We start from the raw sequence: 22,182 nt of genomic DNA, 5'->3' as shown, positions 1-22,182 counted from the left end.
AGTTTTTGACTTCTTAGAAGCTAATCCAAACAAATCTTAGAATGAGAAATCGTGTATACAAATGGTTTCACTCAACCTACCAAATCATGCCACTCCAATCTTGTAACCTTATAATACAATCTCCAAACTTGTAGTCTTGTACCGCAACTTCACATATTTGGGTCCTTGGCCATTAGGTGCTTTGGCTAAAAAAAACCCATTGAAGACCCACAACATTCTTTTACACTATTACACCATGCCCATGGTCCTACAACGATGAGACTACACTTTGAACGACAAATCCTAGCCCCTCTGTTAGGGGCCAAGTGCTTCCATCAGAATTATTGAGCTGCGTGAATTATACGGACAATTATTACCCTTTCTCAAAAATAAACAAGCAGTATTACATTGTCATTCTTTGCTCTACATTCATTCTGTTTCACCCTTAAATAATTCTAAAAACTATGACATCCCTCTTTGAATGTTCCTTGCATGAGGTAATATCTCACCCCATCTCCTTTCAATGGGTTGAAGAACTGAGGATGGATAATGTAACTATGACTTAACAATTCCCTTCTTCACAAACATATCGTACACTTTGTCTACTTTGCTTGGTTCAACCTTGAACAGGCCATGGGCATCTGATTTCCTGGTGATGTTTCCATTTAACGTCTCTGTCAACATGGTGTGCAGCATGTTGAGATAATGTGAAGGGAGGATTCTGATCTCACTGCAAAGCTGTTTCTCCTGCACGAAAACATCACAAGTTCGGCTGAGAAAAGAAAGGTGTATGGATGCAATTCTGTTTTGAATCCAAAGATTTGGTTAGGTATCCATGAGGGTGTAAATTGGATTTAGAGAGTTTGAAAACCATGCACACACATGAAGCCACCTTTCCAATTAATGCAGACATAAATTAGGAGTAGAATTCTTACAGTTTCTGAGAGTAAATCTTCCCCCGGAAATCCAGTGATATCCCAAACATCTAGGGATCTTAAGATAGCATGTCCTGCAGTTGTTGAAGAAGAGTCCTTGATTCCAGGCTCTAGACCTGCAGAATCTCTTCCACCTCCCCGAGGACTGCCATCAGATTCTCCTTTGGCAGTGTTCACCCTCTGTAAGACTTTGCCCCCACTAGGACCAGCCTCAGCACTTTCCTTTGCTCGTTGGGCACTTTCTTCAGCTTCTTTCTTCCCTTTCTCTTCAAGATATCTCTCTGCCTCAACAGATGTACGGCAGCCAGCAGCTCGGGCCTCCTGCATTTTAATTTTTATTTGAAATCAAGGGAAGTTAAATCTTTGCACATACAAAATAGATTTAAGATCCATTATTATGCACATTAATAAGCTTATTGAAGAGATTAAAAAAATGAACCATGATAGTGATCCAAACAATTCTTTCAGCCAAACAGGATCAACTGTGGTCATTCCACTTGATGAAATGATTTCTGCACACCCAAGTTAGGAAGGCTACGGAAAAAGGCTTCTGAAACCTCTGTTATAAGGACAATTCTATTTTCCAACACGAAGGCATGTCGAATGCAAAGCCACCCATGTCAATATCCAGACTTTTTTCCTTTTTCAAAATTTTTCTTCTCCTGTTTTCCTTTTGTACTGGACAAATACTGCGACATAAACTAGCAAGTGGTAATGCACTAGATGAACATCTGGCAGACCGAACTTCTTGATGTAAGCAGATAGTCATCTAATCGATCAATGATCCTAATTGTATAAAATAGCAGTCAAACAAAGACCATACTCTGAAGTAATATCAAGCAGATAAGTAACAAGAACCCGTGATCCCTAGCACAAATCTATATGTAGTGATCATGCCAGCTACTCTTAACTAATATCAAGCAGTTAAGTAATAACTACACATGATCCCTAGCACAAATCTATGTGCGGTGACCATGCCAGATACCTGAGCAGTGAAAGGGAGAATGGATCAAAGACGTTGTTGACTCATAATTGATTGGGGTATATTGTCCTTGATAAATATGAATATCGGATAAGGATTCATCCACTTAAAATTAAGTAGTTAGGGCTTAGGCTTTTCTGAGTTGAATTAAGTATTAGCTGGTTAGTTTCACTAAGCTTTGGGTATCCAAAGTGGTAGACAGTTACATGTTAATGGTATACCAGAAATATAATGTTAACCACATAAGTAATTTATGATAACTTTTAAGTCTTAAAAAAATATAGCAATTGGAAATTACTTCATAGCTGATAAGGGAAATAAAGCATATGGAGGTAAAGTGTCAAGTACAAAGCACACCTGAAGATCTTGTATTCTTTTCTGAATCCAATGTTCCTCGAGCACAACCCTAAGCAGTTCCTCATGTTCTTCTTTTGAGTGGAACCGCATAAAGACCTTGAAGCGCTGATTTACGTCCCTCTCTTCGGGTGAGAGGTTCTTCTCAAAAGGGTCAGGGTAAAGTAGATTTCTTTCCAATATGAAATCCTTCCTGCGTTTCCTCTCATCAAGCCTGCCAAGAAGTCCTCAGGACATTTGAATGAGTGAGAGAACTTGAACCACAAAATCAAAATGCTCACACATTCAGCATAGGATATGTCATGATTTATTGTACAAAATATGCAAATATTCTGGAATTACAAAGGTAGGTATGAAAAACAAAAGTGACCGGTGAGTACCTTTTGGAATAAATATGCAGAACTTGCAGTTTCAGTTCATGCTCAGCATCAGTGTCAGTATCCTTGAATTCCATATCAGCCAGTAACTGCTCAGCATCATTATCATACTCAACATCAAACTCTTGCCTCTTGAAATTGTATCCACTCAGCTCTGTCACAGAAGGCCCCTCATCCCCTGAGGTCCTAGGCTTTTTCTCTCCAACACTTCTGTCTGTTTGAGTTTCTGCCAAATATGCATTACCAAAACATCAGTCAAGCACTTATCGTGTGAAATGGAAAATATATGGATTCTCAATGCATATAAGTAGCAACACAAATGGAAATGTGTCATAAAGGGATTGCAAAACCATTTCTGTTTCTGGGAAAGGAAAAAACAAAAATGACATAAATATGGTCTCTATGGCACTTTTGAGACCTGTTTTTGAAAAACTATTCCTGAGGATGTACAATTTTTAGAAAAAGCATAAATGTTTCTTTTGTAGCTTCAACAATTGTGGGGCTTTAACAACTAAAAGATCTAAAAACAAAGTTTTTTTTAACATCTTGATTGTTTTCATTCATGCTGCCAAATAGAATTATACACATTTGACATTGGAAAAACAAGATAGAATTTTAATCAATAAGTAGGGAGGTATGGGGATGGAAACCACAATACTGGCCAAATGGAGTAAAGCCAACATAGACCTACTTTTGGGTAGCTGCTTGAGAACCAAAAGTGGTCACATGACATCTAAATGAGTACCACACAAAATCAACGACACCCAATGAAATCAGTTTCATGACAATTTTTCTTTTTGATAAGTGAAATCAGTTTCATGACAATTGCCCACATTGGATATGCAAACATAAACCAGTCTGGAAGTTAACAATAGAATGCAGAAATCCTACCTTCCACTTTAATGTTATCACGACCATCCTTAACCTGGGCCATGTTAGATGCCCTCTTAACTGCACCTGCAGATGTTTTAGTGCTGCTAGAAACCATGTCGGATTGGATCTCTGACAGATGAGAGAAACACATTTTAGCATGCATTTGCCTGTTATATCCATAAAGCCACAATAGTGTACAAAGACTGAGTAAATAAACAGAAAAATGTCTCCACATTAGTGACTGCTGTAACTGCAGCTAATCTAGATGATGACAAAACTACTGGACCTTCTTTTCTTGATTCTTCAACCCTGATATAGCACAACAGAAAATTTAGCAAAAGGGATCAGAGACTTAAGCTGAAAATGGACACGTAATGGTGAAGATAACCGTACTTGACTCTTGCAGATAAGGGAGATTCCACTTTCAGAGTTAACTCCCCATGTGTAGGAGATCCTGAGTCAATAAAAACATTGTGAAAACTAGTAACCATGTTTCATGTGAGAATTTTAGTAACCATGTTCGATCAAGTCAAATCTTGTGATGGTGTAAACTCTAAATTAGAGCTGCAACAGTAATGGAATCATTGTTAAACTAACCTTTCTTGACTTCATCTTCTCCCCTGGCCATGGCAAGGAGCTCAGCTCTAGTCTTTCCAAGAACATGGGACATGTCCTATGAAAACAAATTGTGAGGAATATCATCACTGTAATCGACTTCAGCTTGAAACCTCTAATAAAGGTTAAAACAGTTGTCTTACAGGAAGAGGAAAGCATGGGGAATTCATGTATGTAGCAACATAGTGATCGATACATTCTGATTTTCTTTTGGTTCCAACATGTTCTGAAACTTCACTCCAGTTCCCCAGTCCGTACATTTCAATTCCCTACAAAGAAGACGCATTAATCCTCCAAACATCAAATGCAACAATATGTGACTAATAAGGCCAGGAGAAACTTATCAGGGTCGAATTAAAATGTAAATTTACAGAAATATAAAAAATTCAGATAAAAAAATATAGGAATACCTCCAGAAGTAACATCTCTTCATCTGCATTCCAATCAGGACAAATGAGTGGGAACGATAAATTGTCCTGTACAAATGAAAATTGTGAGAATCGATATAAAAAAACCAAGAAAATATCCAAAACCAAGGAACTATCCTCAGGCATATCATACTATTTCCAATTTCATTTTGTTCTGGCTCAGAAAAATATATTATCAATAACAAGAATGCAAATGGAGAAATAGTGTAAAAATTATAAATAAATTTTTTTGACATGAATGGCAACATATTCCTTCAAAATGTTGACTTAAACTATTGAGGTCAGCTAATAACAATTCTCATGATTAAACACTAGCTGGGGCAATATTTACTAATAACTCATAGGCTACCATGTTTTATTTTTTTTATTTTTGATAAGTAAACACGGAATTTATTAACACAAGGAGGCTACCATGTTTTATTTAACAATCGTGATCCACTTTCTTTTTTCTTTGATAAACAAAGCCCACATCACTCCTCATTAGTCATTTTTACATCATCTATGTCTACTGCAACCAAACCATTACAATCAACACTCTCTCATATTTTCATCAATTTTGCGCTATCTCTAACTTCTCCTAGATGCATTTATTCTAATTAAGTAATAATACTCTCTCTTATATTGTCATTTGAGCTTTTCGACATCCTCATTTCAGCAAGCCAAAGTAAAATGCAGCTGGAAGGATATCGCTAAAAAAATGATAAAGAACCATGACAAATGCAACTTATAAGAAATCTTAAATCATGGATGACGATATCTGAGCTCCTATTAAGAGAACCATGATAAACACACCCAATAAGTTTCCTTACTTCAGGCATCCTGTATCACTTAGATCATAGGCTAACTGCATAAAGACAATAAATCTAGACATGAATAAGAACAAAAGAAATAGGTTAAAAATGGAAAACGCCATACTGAATGCCATAATAAGTAGTAATTAATTAACCATCCAAGACAAAGCATAACACAAAAGGAAGACGGAAATGACGGAAAAAATCAAACCATAAATAAGGTTACATACCATGACCCGATATGGATGAAAGCATACGTGAGGTGTAACCTCAGCTCCAATGGAAAAGCATTCAATGCAAAGGTCAAAATCGGGACAAACTACACATTTGGTACGGATCTTTCCAGAGATATCTTTGCTGCAATAATTACAGTGGTATGAAGCTCTCTTCCCCTCACTCATTCCTTGGCCTACCACAATGTGAGAAATGGAGTTATAACACAAGAAAAATAGATTGAAACAAATAGTTTCTCAATGCATACAACTAAAAGTAATAATAACTCAAAGATGAAAAGAGAAAACGCACCAAAGCATGAAGCAATATAATTCATGAGCAGCAACAACACCAACACAGAAAAAAAAGGAAAAACAAAGAAGATTCCTAAAATGATTTACTGTTCTAGAAATATTAAGCAACCAGTAGCACAAAAGCAAAGTAGATTAATCATTTACACTCTGCATAGTGCATATTATTAGGCAAGAAATAACAACATACCTGCAGTTGCACCCTCTAAATTGTCTGCTGTTGAAGCAGTCTTTCTTCTCTTGGATCTACAAGAGAGGAAAAGTAAAGTTCAAATACATTAGTTCAGTTCGTATAGTAAAGGGAAATAAATAGAAATGGGTACAAGGTTAACTCTAGCATTGACACCATTTCTTAATCAAAACATCAGGCCAATGGCTTTTGCTACTACAACGTTCCTGACCACCATTTTCATTTCTATCTTTTTTTCTATGCATTTCACCTCCAAATAAGAAATCGGACCAAACCTGCCCCCACCAAAAATGTACTTGAAGAAAATGAATCAAGCTGAAAGCATAGCAGACACTCAAAAGCAACACTTGAAAATGTAAACTTCGAAATAGAAACCGCAAGGAGAAATGCATTTGAATTCAAATAAAGGAGAATCGAAACTGTTAATTGAGACATAGCAAAAAATCATTAGAAATCTGCTATATGTAAAACACGGAAATGTACAAAAGAGGAGCTCTTCTAAAGCAATCCTAAACACATAGTACTGAAATTTTTTTAATTTTTCTAGAAAATCAACAACGCTTAATTGAAAAAAAAAAAAAATCTAAAATAAAGCTGAAATAAGCAGTATGGTTAAAGAATATTGGATTTTACGAACCTGTGTGAACCTTGATCATCGTCAGTAGAATGCAGAACTGCGCGAGAACGACCCATCGAAACTCCCCAAAAACAGAAACCCTAGAAAAATTGTATCATCCAACACTGAGACTATCAGTATCCAATTACGCAAGATTTTCAAATTTCGATTCCGGCGATTCGAACAAACACCTTATACAAAGAAAAGAGGGGAGGTGGGAATTGGTGTGGAAAGAAAACACATTTCAATATATTTATAAAAATAAAAAATAAAATCAATTAGAACAAAAAGAAGGAAAATTTTAGTAAAAAAATGTTTTTTTTTTTAATTTTTTTCAAAATTATAGAAATGAAAAAAGGAAGAATATTTTTACCTATATATTCTTCTTCTTTGTGCAGTTCTTTGATCGAGAAGAGAGAGAGAATCTAGGGTTTTGCTTCCGAGACTGACTGTAGGTCCGTAACTCAAGAGGCAGAGAAGACAGATCAAAACGCATCGTTTTGCAAAACACGCTGTCTTTGTCCTTTCTCGGAGTCTAACGGCGTCGTTTTGTTTTCTCGTTCCAAACGACGTCGTTTCCACAATAATTCTCCGTTTGATGAAACGACATCAGACCACGGCGCAGTAAAATGGCATGCATCAACTCCAGTTTTTCCACCGTTTGGACCAGTGTTGCGTAACGTGTCCGGGGAAAACGACACTTCCATAAAGCAACAGCAAAATTAAAGTGGGTCACTTTCTTTTACAGGGACATCTCAGTGAACGAGGGTGTGAAAATTGAGACATGGGGTTCCACCTCAGGAGCTCCAAAAGGCTTAAAATCCCAGACTCCCACCTGAAAAGTAGTACCAACTTGAAAATAGCTTGAGCTTTTTCCAAAGCATAGCCAAAGAGAGCAACGTATCATCATTGTCACAATGAGCTTTCTAGCGTCGGAATTATGGCATTGATAGACACATAAGAAGTTGCCACAACAAGCATAGGCACCGCCCTTTTATGCATAGGCATGCTAGCTAGACTTTGTAAGAAATCATGGCTTGTTGATGCCCACACATACAAAAAACTTAGATATTTGGTTCATCGTCCAAACGTGGCTGAATAAGCATCAAGCTTTTTGTATCATAATCTGTCATTCTCTGAGAAAAGAACATTCAACAGTCCACTAAATAATAAAGGGTTTCTACAAGGAAAGATCACCTAACGTTCTTCCAATAATTCATGTATGATGTTTATCATTCGGCAATATGCATGTTATGCATTTATTCTCATCGTTATCGGCTGATTGTGAGTCAACTACCACACTTTCATGTAATCTACTAACTTAATAAAAGAGAGGAGACAAGACTATGAATGTAGAAACCATTTGAATGCTACTTTTAAGCCTAAAAGTATTAGATTATTCAAATGATAATTTTTAGAAGATGCTCGTTGGGTTAATGTCGAATACTATAAAATGTTTAATCTAAATCATTGAAAGATTTTTAAATGAGATGATTCATTTAACAATTGGTAAGATGACGTGCTAGAGTTACACATGTGTTATGTTGGAAGAGGGATTGTTAAGATATAATAATATCATTCTTAAATATGAACGATGAATCGCTCGTATGACAACTCTTAAAACATAGCCGGTTTTAGATGGTAGGTTTTGGCTACCCATGTGATAACTCCTACAACAAATTTAATTTTGGGTTGTTATAATGTAACATTGCTGCTTGTAAGCTTAGTGGGCGAGACCGAAAAATGAAAATACTTCAAACAAGCCCCATCTTAAATGAAATATCACGGCTTTGAGAAATATTCATGGTTCAAGTTGTAATTTGGAGGAAATATTATGACTTTGAAGATTGCACATGGGTATAATCGATGGGAGTTTCATTTTAGGAGAGGGATTGTTAATTCCATCAACATCATTTCATATTCAAGTTGTCTTCAATCTTTTACTTGCAAGCAAAAGGGATGTGCACGCACATAAATTTTTGCACTTTGAGACATTTAAGCAGTCAAATTCAAGTTTTTGTCATGAAAAATATTCAATCAAATGGCCTTTTTTCTGTACCTCAGAGGAAAACCATGCCAAGATGAAGACCATTTGAGCTACATATTTTCTAGCCCACCAAGAAAGTCTCCTCCTGTTTGCTTCTTGTGTGTTTGGCAGCATAGAAAGTTCTGTATTCACCAAAAAAAAAAAAAAAAAACCCTATTCTGGAGCCATTTGTTTGTGACCACATGTTCCGACCATTCTTCATCAGCTGATATCAAGTAATTGAACTGAACATAGCTCTGCAGTCTTAAATCCACCATTCAAATCCAATCAGAGGGATGACATGGACTGATTCAAAATAGTCTTTCGGTATATGACTTGCTGTCATGCAATTACATCACCTATTGATTATCTTATCCAGGCAGCCTTCAATAGAGAAAATAACTGCCAACCAACTCTTCAGTGTATATAAGTTCATAGACTTGCATGAATTTGCCAAGAAACCGAAGAAAAGCCAGTTTCATTCTTCAGAAAGACTCAAAAGGTAGTAGGCTTCATTCTTAAGTTCATATATAATATTTCGTTGTTTGATTTTTGGAGTACTCCTTTACACGGAGTTCTTATTGTGTGTAAGCTAATTATTTGTGCAGACTACTGATCAAGGGCCAGCTCCAATGGATGGAATATACAAAAATGGAAAAGTTTTTTCTATTAAGAAATCACAGCCCATTTTAGTTCAATCCGAGGGGGTAACTCATGATAAAGAGTTCTATTTCTTATCCAACCTTGATCAGAACATCGCTGTTATCATTCAAACAGTGTACTGTTTCAAGCAAGATGGAATGAATAGTAGTAAAAACGTCGCGAATGTGATCAAGCAAGCGTTGGCTAAAGTTCTAGTTCATTTCTACCCCTTGGCTGGGAAGTTAACAATTAGTCCTGATGGAAAGCTTATTGTAGAGTGCTCGAACGACGGTGTGCCGTTTGTTGAAGCCGTTGCAGACTGTAGTATGGATGTGTTGGGTGATATCAGTACTATACCTGATCCTGCCATGTTGGGAGAGCTTGTTCATACTGTTCCCGAAGCGAAAAACATACTAGAAATGCCTCTTCTGACTGCACAGGTATTGGGTTGCATTTGTATTCATGATCAGTAGAGTACCTTTATTTTCTGTGGCTGCACACTCATCATTCACACACAAAAATCAGTGAAGGCAGTTCCTGATGTAGTCCTGAAACTAATTTTTATAATAATTTTTTTCTTTTATTGGGATATCACACTCATCCCACTAGGGTCGAGGATTGGCTCCAATGTGGAATATCATCGCAATCACTCCCCTATGTTGATGCAATTCCGTTAGATGTGGGATATGACACTTAGGAGGAGACATTATATATTGCAGGAAAACGTCTATTTCACGAGCTCGACTATATTCAGTACGTGATACCATAAAACAGGCCTGATTGCTACTAGACTTTGGCTCAAATTAAGGGGCTTACAGTCAGTCCTCCCTACTCAGTATAACCCTTATCAGTGTCATAAACTATTCACCATTTATGGCGACCCACACATGACATGGTCCTTCCTAATTATGCCCCCTCTGGGCCCATAATGGCACAGTAAATTTGATAGCGAAGGGGCAGGTTGTTTCCTCTTTGGCGAAATCATTCTGTTAATTGCAAAAGTGAAGTAGAGCCAGCCCATGGTTTTTATTGTAAAAGGCTAAAACCAAAGGAGACAGCACTCAGTTCTATGGGGCTTGTGTTTACTGCACAACTTACTTCACACACATCCCCTACTGTGTAGGATTCATACCTGGCTTAACACCAGACGGTGTCCTGTTATTTCCACCATTCATTTTATCTTGTTTGCTCTTTGTGAGATTTCATATTCACTTCTTGCTTTCCTGGTAATAATTTACAGGTAACAAGGTTCAAGTGTGGAGGATTTGTTCTTGGCATGACAATTAATCACTGCATGACTGACGGAATATCTGCAATGGAGTTTGTAAATTCATGGGCAGAGACAGCTAGAGGGATATCACTGAGCGTCCCACCTTTTGTGGACAGATCCATATTGAGATCTAGACAACCTCCTAAGATCAATTATGACCATAAAGAGTTCATGGAGATAAAGGACAAGTCAAACATGGAGCGTCTCTATCAAGAAGAGCAAATGGTATATAAATCATTCCATTTTGATCAGGAAAAGCTAGGGCGATTAAAGAAACTAGCAATGGAGGATGAGGTGATAAAGAGCTGCACAAGCTTCACAGTGCTCACAGCTCTAGTGTGGCGTGCCCGAAGCAAGGCACTCAAGATGAGATCCCACCAAGAAACCAAGCTACTATTTGCAGTTGATGGGAGATCCAAGTTCAATCCACCCTTGCCCAAAGGGTACTTTGGCAATGGTATTGTCCTAACTTGTTGTCTTTGCAAGGTAGGAGAATTGATCGAAAAACCGTTTTCTTATGCAGTGGGCCTAGTACAAGATGCAATAAAAATGGTGAACGAGGACTTTATCCGTTCAACCATTGATTACTTTGAAGTAACTAGAGCAAGGCCTTCGTTAACTGCCACCCTTTTGATCACTTCATGGACTAGACTCTCTTTTGATACTACCAACTTTGGGTGGGGAGATCCTACACAATCTGGCTGTGTGACCTTGCCTGAGAAAGAAGTGGCTTTGTTTCTCTCAAAAGGAAAAGAGAAGGGCACCACTTTGCTTTTGGGATTGCCCCTTACTGCCATGAAGACCTTCCAAGAGCTTATTCTAGCTTAGTTTGATCCAAGTGTGCCATATATATATACCTATAAAATAAGTTCCCTAAGCACATTTATAAATCATTCTATGTGCATGTCTATGGAAGTATCTGTTGGTATTGCTTTCATCTAAAAAAAGGATCTTTTTGTTTCCCAATCTACTCCTCAAAGTATCATTCTTTGACAGATTGCAATCAGGACAAAAACAAATGCTCTATAATGCATTTCAATTGTGATTTAGACAAGATGGGGCTGCAGGGAAATGCTTTACATATGCCGCAGACAGCCATTTTAATAAGGAAAATGATGTTTCTATCAAGTGAACTATATATGCAAATAATATTTTGGAGAACAAATTAATAGAATTCCCATTTTGTAAATCATCAAGGCAACGAGGACCATTGTGTTCTGAAATCTGTGAAGAAATTAAAGTTTGGGTGCACAATGGTGGGTCAGCCAGCATTTAATATCACTGTCCAAGACTTGATGCAATCTCTTCAGAAAACATCCTGCTCCACATACTGTATACTGCAATATTGTATTTATATGCCTGGCAGGCCTATTATGCATGATTATTGATTACCCCTTTTGAAGATACTACATATCCAGCAACCATGGCATTCCTGTTATATGTGGTTCCTCATTAGGTTTAGCAGAATACTGTTACGTACGTTCATGTTTACTACCATTATAGGATAAGCTGGCAGTTCTTCACTTATTGTAAGTTGAGTCTCTTGGTTAGTAAAATCTGGAGTTTCCTGTTCATGTATGCTGATAGAACCAGATTGAATGCTTTAATTTTGTTGTATAATGTTGATGATGTGAGGATTTTGTTGAATGTGTGCATGCAGGTAACTGGATGTTCACTTAAACCATGCTTTTACCCCTACCTACCCTTGTAGCAACTCATTCAAGGGCCTGAGAAAGATTGAATGCACAGATATCTGAATATCAGCTTTGAGTTGCTAAAATCTGATAAAACTATTATCTTGATAGCTGCTCAATCATATTTATAGCTCCAACCATAAGCTGACAGAGGTGGGTGGTGTTCAGCTGGGCTCTGAAATGCAGGCTTCAAAAACAAATGTAGTTTGGACAGAATACATGGTGGTTCAACTGTCGTTGATTTTTGCAGAAGATCGAAACATCCATGGCAAAGATGTGACTTAGAGCACATGTGGCAAAAATACTTTCCTCTCGAAAGTGCACCTAGCCATGTTCATTGCCAATAAGGCAAAGATGTTGATTGTCATAGTTTTAAGGTATGGAGAAAGAAGATAGAAAGATGGGCAGAAGACACTTCATAAAGAAGGCTGTTAGCTGTTCAGTACTGCATCTGAGCAGTTACTAACATCAGTGATGGTGGTGGTCCTGGGGGAGAAATGCAAACACAAAATCTCATAACTTTGAATTGTTATTGACAAGTTCGGAAAAATGGGATATTGTATTTTACAGTGCTGCATACTCCATAACCATGAATATGTCTATACCTACTTAACAATGCCATGTTACACACATATCACAAACACTTAAACCTTCTTATACGCCTCCTACAGACTCTCTCCACCCTGGACTATCAGGCAGTTTTGCATCGCTATATGCCTTTTGTACTCCTGCTTCAGCTGTGTTACTAGGACGTTTTGGCCAACAAGTTTGGCTAGAAAGTGATAAACTGATGGTTACCTGCAAGACCAAAGACAGTGAGTTATTTCATCATAGGGCCCTCACAATGTTTCTACCCAGAATGTGTTTTTGGTCAAGCTCAGTGAAGATATAAAACCCATAATGTAATTGATCTTGTTGTTTGCTGCAGGTGCCAATAATTCGCTAATCTAAGAGGTGGATAAACAAACCAACCATGCAAAATTTTGTTCAGTTGATGCCAAGTGTATTGGCTGTATGATTTTCATCATTATGTCAGGATATATTGCTCAAGAAAATTCAAAAAGATCCACATCCATTTATTCTTTGATCAGAATTGGTCCACCTCATTACGTATCACTTGTTCAAATCATCATCAAAGACAAACTTACAACCTGATTCGAATCATTCTGGCTCTCAACATGCTTCTTGACCGCTATATATATTAAATACTAAAAATCCCCATTGAGGGAATATCTCTAAATTACAACATAGATTGGAAAGAATCAATATTACCCAGTGAAGGTTTTGAAACTGGAAGCCACCATGATCATGCAAAATCCTAGAGTGGAGCTTTTCACTATTACAATTCCTCGCCACTGAGATCTCCCCATCGAACATTATGCTTTGCAGCAAGATAATGTGCTCCAACTGGTCCCCTGCTACCATAGGGGTAGAGCTCTGGAATGATCTTCTTCTCTTCCAATTCCTTCAACAATGGTGTGAATAGTGCCCAAGCAGCATCAAGCTCATCACTTCTAATGAACAACCTTCGTTCTCCTTCTATTGCATCTAAGAGCAGCCTCTCATAAGCATCTGGTATTCCTCTTGGATACCTTCAAGATTGAATATAAATCTTAGGTTAACAGAAAGAATGTGATAAAATTCCATCCTTTCCATGAGTAATTCACATTTGAAGGAAAATATATTTCGTAAGTAAACAGAGCTCAGCAATGGTTAATGTAACTTCTTACTTTATACCCATGTCTGTAGCCTTGTAAGCTGATAACTTAAAAGCTGTGTATCTATTCAATCAAATGCCTTTGTCACTTTTACCTCGCTCTGTATAGGAGATTAAGATCACTACGGTCCAGTTTCATTCCAAGACCAGGAACCTTGTTGTTAATCTTCAAGTAAATTGCTTCATCTGGTTGCACGCGAAGCACAAGCTCATTTGTAGCCTTGTCTAAATCAGTCCCAAAGTTCCGCTTGTACAAGTTACCTGGGACATGTCTGAACTGCACTCTGATCTCTGCTCTGAATTTTCATTGCAAAAATATTTTCGGTCATTCCACTGTTCAAATTCCCACAGAATGCAAGGACGAGACTAAAAAAATGAATTTGTATAAGGAAGAAGAAGATGATGATAATGGTTTGCCCACCGCCTAGTATGGAGAGCTTTGCCTGCCTTCATCAAGAAAGGAACCCCATCCCATCGGGCATTATTAATAAAGAGAGCTGCAGCTGCAAAAGTTGGGGTGATACTGCCTTTTGGCACAGTTGGATCATCAGTATAAGCAGGATATGATTGGCCACCCTTGCTATGGCCTTTGTATTGGCCCACAATCACGTCTTCAAGCTGCAGTGGTCTCATTGACCTCAAAACCTTGACCTGAATCAAAACCATGGACGCTATGTTATGATAAACTCATAGAATTTCAAATAATGCTAGCCTTTTCCAATAACATCCTGAGGTTTCTTTCTTTATTTTTAGGTGATGAAGGATAGATATTAATTTATAGCTTTTTGCCAACCTAGAATATGGATTCTTTTGGACAGTCATGACAAAGAATGGAAAATCAGAAAAATGAAAAAAAGAAAAAGAAAAAAAGGAAAACAATGAATATATGGCCAATATCGTCAGAAAAATACTCTCAATACCTTTTCATTTCTAATGTCCTCAGCATCTAAGCTGACAGGTGTCTCCATTGCGAATAGTGCTAGTATCTGAAGGAGATGATTTTGCATTATATCTCGGATGATACCATAGTTATCAAAGTATCTGAAGGCAAGAACAAACACATTAAGGCTATGTTCATTCTTAGGGAATGGGTTTATCCAATTATAATATCAGACAGTAGCATAAGGAACTCACCCTCCCCGTCCCTCTGTGCCAAAATCTTCAGAAAATATCAGCTGCACATTGCGGATGTAATTCCTGGACCATAAAGGCTCAAAAACAAGATTTGAGAATCGAAGTACTGACAGATTCTCAACCAGCTCCTTCCCCAAGTAATGGTCAATCCTGAATAAGTATTAACAGAGTCAAAGATCTGTCTTTATCTCTATGATTCATTCCCATTGAAAAGCACCCTCTCTAAATTCTTTAGATTCATGTAGAAAAAACTCAAGGCAGCAAAACATACCTGAATATTTGGTCCTCATTGAGGTACTTCTTCAAGGATCTAGTGAGCTCTCCAGATGACTGTGAATCACGGCCAAAAGGCTTTTCAACAATGACCCTTGTCCATCCACTTGCCGAAGAAGCTCTGAGACTAGCACATCTCACCACATCCACAAAGATGTTTGGAGGTATTGATAAGTAAAATAACCTATTTGGTAGTTTTCCACCCTGGAAAGAGTATTTAAATAGGAACAAAGTAAGAGTTTAAACTAACAATCTCCAATCATTTTTTTTTTGTCATAAATAAATGGCACATCCTACAGCAAACATAGAGAAACTAATTTGTGCAAAGTCTCCTTGTGCTCGGTTGACACCAGTTTGGCATTTTGAATTTTACATGAACAGATCATCAAATTCAGGTTGTCATTCAAATATTTGAATTTAATTCATTGTTTCCTTCATTGGATGAGAAAAAAACTATTCACGATAGGTCGTGCAAAGGAGAAAACTTCACTACTGTACTAATTGGAGGATGGTGAGTTAAATATGATTGACACAAAAATGGAGCCACACATGGATTACGACTCAAGCAATAAAAGGAGAAAACTTGAAAAAAGAAAACTGCATGACAAGGCTGCCAGAACCATCTGAAAACTCTGGAGATGTTGAAGTCTAGAGTGCATATGGTTTGGACTTCTCTAGTACTTCTCTCAGAGTAAAAAAGATCTTCTTTAGCTTTCTCCCCTTTTCCCCAATTGAGCATCAAGGCTGAAGTAGCAGTTCTAAATGGAATTAAAAATTCAAAAGCTTTTGAAGGCCAGTTTTTTCCTAGTCAAAGTTTATAAACCTAGTGACAATAACTGGAAATGGTATTCACTTCTTTCCATTAATCTCCAATGGGCTTTTGGTACAAAAGGAACAGGATTGTGTTTCATCCCAAGTCAGCTCGACACACTTTCTTAGCTGATTACCTAATAGCTTAAACTTTTGGGTAAGTTAGTAACTTAATGTGGTACCTGAAGATGCTAACATTGTTCAGATAATTCAGTGAGCAAGAAGAGAAGGATCACTCTCTAAATATACCTCTTTATTAAAAAATATGCCATGAAAAATACAAGAGACGGCTTAGAGTTTGTTAGCACAATGGGACTTCAACAGAGGATGACTTGCCCTTCCCTTTACTCTTACTAAGTAAGCTAAATTACTTCTGTTTGTACTATGAGGAGAGACTTGACTTTCATCCCTTTCCCTTTGTTATTTAGAGCTTTTATTTGTGCTTCTTTTGGGAAACTTCTTAGTTTGGATTTTAGGCTTCTTCTAGGGAGTTTCCTTGAATGGATTGTTTCTCTTTTTCAGATGTCAGAGATGGCTGTCTGGTATGGCTTGGAACCATTGCTTGCAGCAGATTTTTCTTGGCAGATGTGTTTTGTGTTTCTTTCTAGTCAAACCATTAGATCGGGTGATTTTACGGACCTTCAGAAAAAAAAAAAAAAATCTGCACTTCTAGTACCAAACCAAGGTGTTCGGGTGGTTATAAATTTGAACCTAATATTGAAACACATGCAAGTGAGAGAAAGCAGAGCAGTGCCTGAGAAAGGTATTAAGACTTTTGCCCAGGTCGACTTGATATGCATTGTTAAGCTTTTTGGTAGCTTAACATGCCTGAAAAAAATTCATACCAAGACAAATTAACCATACTGCAACAGGTTGATATGAAACAGCCAGAGAGAAATTCAAAATGCTCCTTACTTCTTTCTCTTTTAGCTTCTTGTCCAATTCTGCAAAATGCTCCTCAGAGCTGTACTGACCCGAATGGTAAAAGCATCTTTTTAAGAACTGGTCCATCTTGTCACCACAATTTGCACTGCAAGTTTTCTCCACATATTAATGAACATGAAAAGAAAAGCATGGTTAGATTAAATATGACATATGAGAGATTGTTTAGCAAAATAGAACACCTCTTATCAATTCTGCAAGTCAAGGTTTTGCTAATCATGTCCCTTAGCTCCTCATCTGTCATTTTAGTTCGAGCATAACCAAAAACTGTAAAATTCTGCATAAAAACAAGTAAATGAAAAGAAAGAAGAAACTGATCAGAAATACTTAAATGTGTCACAATGGAAAAAATGCATCTTGCTCTTCTGAAGTTTCTCAATTTATCTCTATCATTATAAAACGGAAGCTTTGATCAATGAAGTATACAACCTCAGGCAGCCAATCTTCATAGAAAAGAGCAAAAAGTGCTGGAAAAATTTTCTTCTTTGCAAGGTCTCCTGAGGCGCCGACAACTGTTATGCTGAGAGTAGACTCTGGGCTTTCTGATCCTGAGATAAATGGCCTCTCTTTCAGGTGAGGTGCAATGTGATCTTCGGTCAGAGGATTTCCTGATAAACATGATCCAAAAGCTCATCAAATTTTTGACAACTGGAAACAAACCAGAGAAAACAAAGAAACTAATGAGGGAAGTAGAACAAGTTATGAATGACAACATCGAGTGTGAGAATTAAAAATGAAAAAAGGCATATTGAAAAGCCAAAAATGCATCTTAATTTCTGAAGGCAGAAATTAGTTATTGCTCATGAACCCTGGTACATGAGCAAAATATTCTTTCTTCACAAATGCTTTTCCTCGGTTATCTTTGGTTTTATGAGCTGATTCTTTTTATTACTACATTCAATTGCTTTAAGGTCCTTGGAGAAACTTGGACAAATTAGAATTTTTACAAGTTTTTTTGGCAAACTTTACCATTTTGGGCAGATCCCCATTGCAAGTAAGGCAAAAATAAGGTATCATTCTGCAAATATGCATAGATTGAGTATGAGGCGGCTGCATGGAATTGGAATGGCAGTTGCCAATTCCAAATTCCAGTACACTGGTCCCTTGGTTTACATACCAACGGAACTGGAATTGAATTTCAGTTCCATAGACCACAAAAATTTGCAAACCATTTCAAGTTAAAAGAAAGAATTTTGAAATCCACAAGAATTAGAATCCCTAAAAAATTCCAAATTTGTTCAACCAGACAGCCTGAACAATATTACAGATATTCTCCAGTTTTCCTTTTGGTTCCTGTTTTCTTATCCTGAGGTTGAAGACGGTGTTCTTCCCCTTTCTTCCAAATTCAGAGTTCCATCATACCAATCAACAAACTCTCACTAAGCACAATCTCAAAACCAATTCAACAAATATAGTGGTTGAACATTGTGATGTGGGGGCACATTTTTTCAAACAAAAAGAAGAATCAATTACAGAAAAAGGAAAACCAAAAGTTGGAGAAACACCAGAAACCGATTTCACCAAGGGAAAACATAAAAGAAGACAAAGGGATAGCAGTTTGAAGAATCAAGAACTCACCATCCTGCAAAGGAACAGCATTTAGTGGATACCCATTTGAGGATTTGAGCTCCAAATGCCTTTTTGAATGGATTCCTGAAGATATCTGAGAGACCCATTTGGAAGTACGATATGTTCTAGATGATGCAATTGTGAACCTTCTTGTGGGTATGTGTATATCATGCTTGAATGAAGAGGATGAACAAGGATTAATACGTGTTGCCATGCAATTGGGCTACGGGTAATGTGGTATCTAAGTATGGATTTCACCTTAAATGAGTTGAGATCTATTGTTGAGATATCATATCCACTATATAAAGATATTTGCTGAAGATTGAAGAAGGGTTAAAGTATAGATACCACCTATATCTGTAATAGTGGCCATCTAAGTACTTGAAAAGGCCAGTGTATGATACTACTTCTCAAATCTTTTGCTAAAGAAACCTTGCATATGAGGCTAAGAATATCTTATCCATACAGATCTTATTGTGAACTGTGATTGGCTTTTCTATACCTAAATCAACAATTAATTAACTCTTAATCCTTGGGCCCTTTATGTGCAGGCTTTGGAAAACAAACTTGGGAAACCACCACTTAATGGATTCATTTTGTTGGTTATATTCAATGAAAAAGGAAAGTTACCGATAATTTAATTGATTCTTCTGCATTGATAAAATTTTCTTTCAAGTTATTATTAAATGAGACCCATCAAATTATCGGTATGATGTAATTTTGGACTGAATAAATAAGTAAATTGAACTCACAGCCAGTCCATGAAAGTGGTAGCTCAGGTATTTCAGTGGGTTGTTAGTCTGGCTTCTAAGTCCAATTTGAGAATAGCCTGAAGCTTTCGCTTGGGCCAGTTTGAAACACCTACAAGGGTTTAAGAGCCCAGGAAAACATTGCTAGAACGCGAGTACCAGAAGGAGGGATTGGGCCCAGCCCAGTTCAGCCTTAGGTCTGTTAAAACTGATAGGAGTTGAAATTAGTCTTTCCCGTGGACTATGTGTGCACCAAACCTGGGGTTAAGGATGAATTTCTTGCACAAAAACTGAAAAACCACACACAATCTGATTTTTTTCTCTTAATAATCATCACTTGTAAATCAATATGATGATGATAGTGAAAATTTGAAGTAGTGTATGAAGTTCTGGAATCCATGTCAACCTTCATTCTTGGTGATGACTCTAATTTTACAGTTCAATTTTTACAGAAAAATCAAATGTTTATTTACAAGTTTGGGTAAGTGCCAAAGAAGAGCATAGCAAAGATGAAATTCTACGAAAGTTCATGAATCCTCTTTACTGGACAAACTTCAGACAAATGGCTCGGTAGTCTTTTGAAGTGACCTACTAATTGATCGTCCTGTTTTTTTTTTGAAGTTCAGGTCCAGCCTGTGGAATGTGAATACATCTTCCATTCAACAACCTTCCAAGAAGATGTTTGTGTTCACATTGCTCTTAGTCAATCCTGGTGTCATTAGCCTTAGCCGTGGAGCCCGGGTCATATGATGTAAACTTCCATGTCCCATCCTGGTGTACCCCAACTGGTCCCATTTTCAATGGTAATTGTACTGTTACATCGACCGAAAAGTCAAGTTGACTCGATGCATAATTGGTAACCCTCCAAAGTGATCCCCATTCCCCTTTGTCCCTTTTCCCTGATCATAGTCCTAAACCTTGGATTCAAAGATTGATTTAGAGTGGAAATAGTTTACGAATGTGATAGTTACTCGAGAACTAGAGGCCCATCTTTGATGGACAAAAACGAATTAAATTTAAGTATACTCACCTACTCAACCATCCTGGGAATGAAGCCATTTTAAAGATGAACAACCCTATAAATGAGCCAATTAAAGCCTATACTAGCAGCCTTAAAGGCCTAATTACAGCTACAAGGTTCCCATTACCTGCCCATCTCCATCAAGTGTTTCTAAAGAGTTAGTTGACAGACATTGCTCTCAACTCAATTTCCCTCAACTGTTTATAGTTGGTTGTTTAAATTTTTCGCGGTGCCCTTCCATCTAGGGCTATATGCCTTCCACTAAATCATAAATATTCAACAAACCCCCTTTTTTTTTTCCTCCCCTCATCCTTGAATTCCAGATTCATTCATGTCAATTCTTAGTGCTAGTGCCATTTTTGATCTCTTTTTCTGTGGGTAAATCACCTTGGACTGGGTCTATAGAAAAGTTCCCAACATCTTCCTTCTCTGATTAACAAGAGTTGAGCCAATTTCTAGATTTAAAAAGTCTTGGGTACTTTTCCTAAAGCTTAAAAAAAGGTGGTTGGCTGACTTGGGGTCAAAATATTAGAAGTTGTACAAATCTTCTCTCTGATGAGAGGATAGCTTTGTAAATCAACACACAACTTCCGTCAGCTACAGGGTTTTGAACTTGTCTATAAGTACCCCATCCCACTACACTTCTATAGGCATGCTTTCAAAGGTCTCTCCCACCCCTTTTGTCTATCAGAGTTCCTTTTTCTGATACCATAAAGAAAATATGGATCATATCAAGCATCAAAGGATCAAAACTTCCAGCAAATCCCACTTTCTGAAGAAAGCCATCCAGTTCCTACTTTCACTATCCTTCTTTTCTTTCCTCCTTTCCTACTCTTCTTTGGTCCTTGTCCTCCTCCATTCCTTCAACTTCTACTTCTCAACTTTTTCCATGAAACTCCATAACTATGGCATTGACAGGCACTACATATTCCTACTTTGCAATGGTATACTAGTCTTTATTGTCAAAAACTCTGGTTTGATCAATAATTCTCCATCTTGGGGGACGGATCATAACGATGTGGGCATCAAGAACAGGGACAGTCAAGGTCCAGCACCTGAATTTTACAAAATAAAACCACTGGCCGCAAGGGAAGCTGTTATGGAAGTTCAGGAAGAGGAAGGGAGAGAAAATGGACTAGTGATCACAGAGGAAGAAGTTGATGTGGAAGTTGAAGAAGAGGAAGAAAGACAAATGGGCCAAGAAAACTGGTTTCTAGTTATCAAAGAAGAGGAAGAGGAAGAGGAAGAAGAAACTGGGTTGCTGAGTGCAGAGGAATTAAACAAGAAATGTGATGATTTCATAAAGAAGATGAGGGAAGGAATCAAATTTGAAGCACAACAACTGGTTATGTTCTAATCTTTGTGACCGAAGTATTCATGCTAGTCACTAGCCTTTTTTAGATTTTTTTTCTTTTTTTGGTTTTGGTGTAAAAATCACCTCCCCAGTCCTTTCTAATTTCAAATCCAGTTGTAATTTAGCTGAGATGTGCTGGGACGAGAATTCTTAGGCCTATAATAACCATGTTTAGGCTCTTTTCTTTATCAAATAAGTAACTGACACAACCCTTGAGCATGATGTTTGGCTGATCATCATACCTGAACAAGAGAAATTGTTTTGCTTCTAATATTTTTCCTCTCTATTATTTGTAACATCCAAAAGGATCTGCAATT

At 37.4% G+C, this 22,182-nt stretch overlaps 4 protein-coding genes across 6 annotated transcripts; 2 read left to right on the top strand and 2 right to left on the bottom strand.

The window, feature by feature from the left end:
* Positions 1–10: 10 nt before the first annotated feature.
* Positions 11–7,146, bottom strand: LOC117927049 (transcriptional adapter ADA2-like). Its single transcript, XM_034846419.1, has 14 exons — positions 7,038–7,146; positions 6,686–6,765; positions 6,049–6,104; positions 5,565–5,743; positions 4,526–4,591; positions 4,259–4,384; positions 4,098–4,173; positions 3,894–3,954; positions 3,787–3,809; positions 3,519–3,629; positions 2,631–2,853; positions 2,254–2,464; positions 915–1,235; positions 11–726 (listed from the first exon to the last, which is right to left on the bottom strand). Exons 2-14 carry the CDS (start codon positions 6,739–6,741, stop codon positions 535–537), a joined length of 1,701 nt encoding a protein of 566 aa, XP_034702310.1. The 5' UTR covers positions 6,742–6,765; positions 7,038–7,146; the 3' UTR covers positions 11–534.
* Positions 7,147–9,161: 2,015 nt separating this feature from the next.
* On the top strand, positions 9,162–11,517 carry LOC117926401 (omega-hydroxypalmitate O-feruloyl transferase-like). Its single transcript, XM_034845489.1, has 3 exons — positions 9,162–9,192; positions 9,299–9,772; positions 10,573–11,517. Exons 2-3 carry the CDS (start codon positions 9,323–9,325, stop codon positions 11,428–11,430), a joined length of 1,308 nt encoding a protein of 435 aa, XP_034701380.1. The 5' UTR covers positions 9,162–9,192; positions 9,299–9,322; the 3' UTR covers positions 11,431–11,517.
* A 1,305-nt stretch (positions 11,518–12,822) lies between these two features.
* On the bottom strand, positions 12,823–19,152 carry LOC117927026 (glucose-6-phosphate 1-dehydrogenase, chloroplastic). 3 transcript variants are annotated; one of them, XR_004653261.1, is made up of 11 exons: positions 18,751–19,151; positions 17,602–17,780; positions 17,355–17,449; positions 17,146–17,260; positions 15,419–15,624; positions 15,148–15,297; positions 14,934–15,054; positions 14,435–14,664; positions 14,109–14,309; positions 13,569–13,888; positions 12,823–13,094 (listed from the first exon to the last, which is right to left on the bottom strand). XR_004653261.1 is itself a non-coding variant. In XM_034846394.1 (10 exons), the coding sequence occupies exons 1-10, from the start codon at positions 18,953–18,955 to the stop codon at positions 13,636–13,638; spliced, it is 1,755 nt and encodes a 584-aa protein (XP_034702285.1). In that variant the 5' UTR covers positions 18,956–19,151; the 3' UTR covers positions 13,348–13,635. The 3 variants fall into 3 exon arrangements, 1 of the variants encoding a protein (XP_034702285.1); XM_034846394.1 differs by lacking the exon at positions 12,823–13,094 and having other exon boundaries at positions 13,348–13,888; XR_004653262.1 differs by lacking the exon at positions 12,823–13,094 and having other exon boundaries at positions 13,800–13,888; positions 14,027–14,309; positions 18,751–19,152.
* A 2,248-nt stretch (positions 19,153–21,400) lies between these two features.
* On the top strand, positions 21,401–21,868 carry LOC117925986. Its single transcript, XM_034845081.1, has one exon. It carries the CDS (start codon positions 21,401–21,403, stop codon positions 21,866–21,868), a length of 468 nt encoding a protein of 155 aa, XP_034700972.1.
* Positions 21,869–22,182: the final 314 nt, after the last annotated feature.

Source organism: Vitis riparia, chromosome 12 (genome assembly GCF_004353265.1).
Source record: "Vitis riparia cultivar Riparia Gloire de Montpellier isolate 1030 chromosome 12, EGFV_Vit.rip_1.0, whole genome shotgun sequence".
Taxonomy (NCBI): Eukaryota; Viridiplantae; Streptophyta; class Magnoliopsida; order Vitales; family Vitaceae; genus Vitis; species Vitis riparia.
This window is presented reverse-complemented; position numbering and strand designations above follow the sequence as displayed.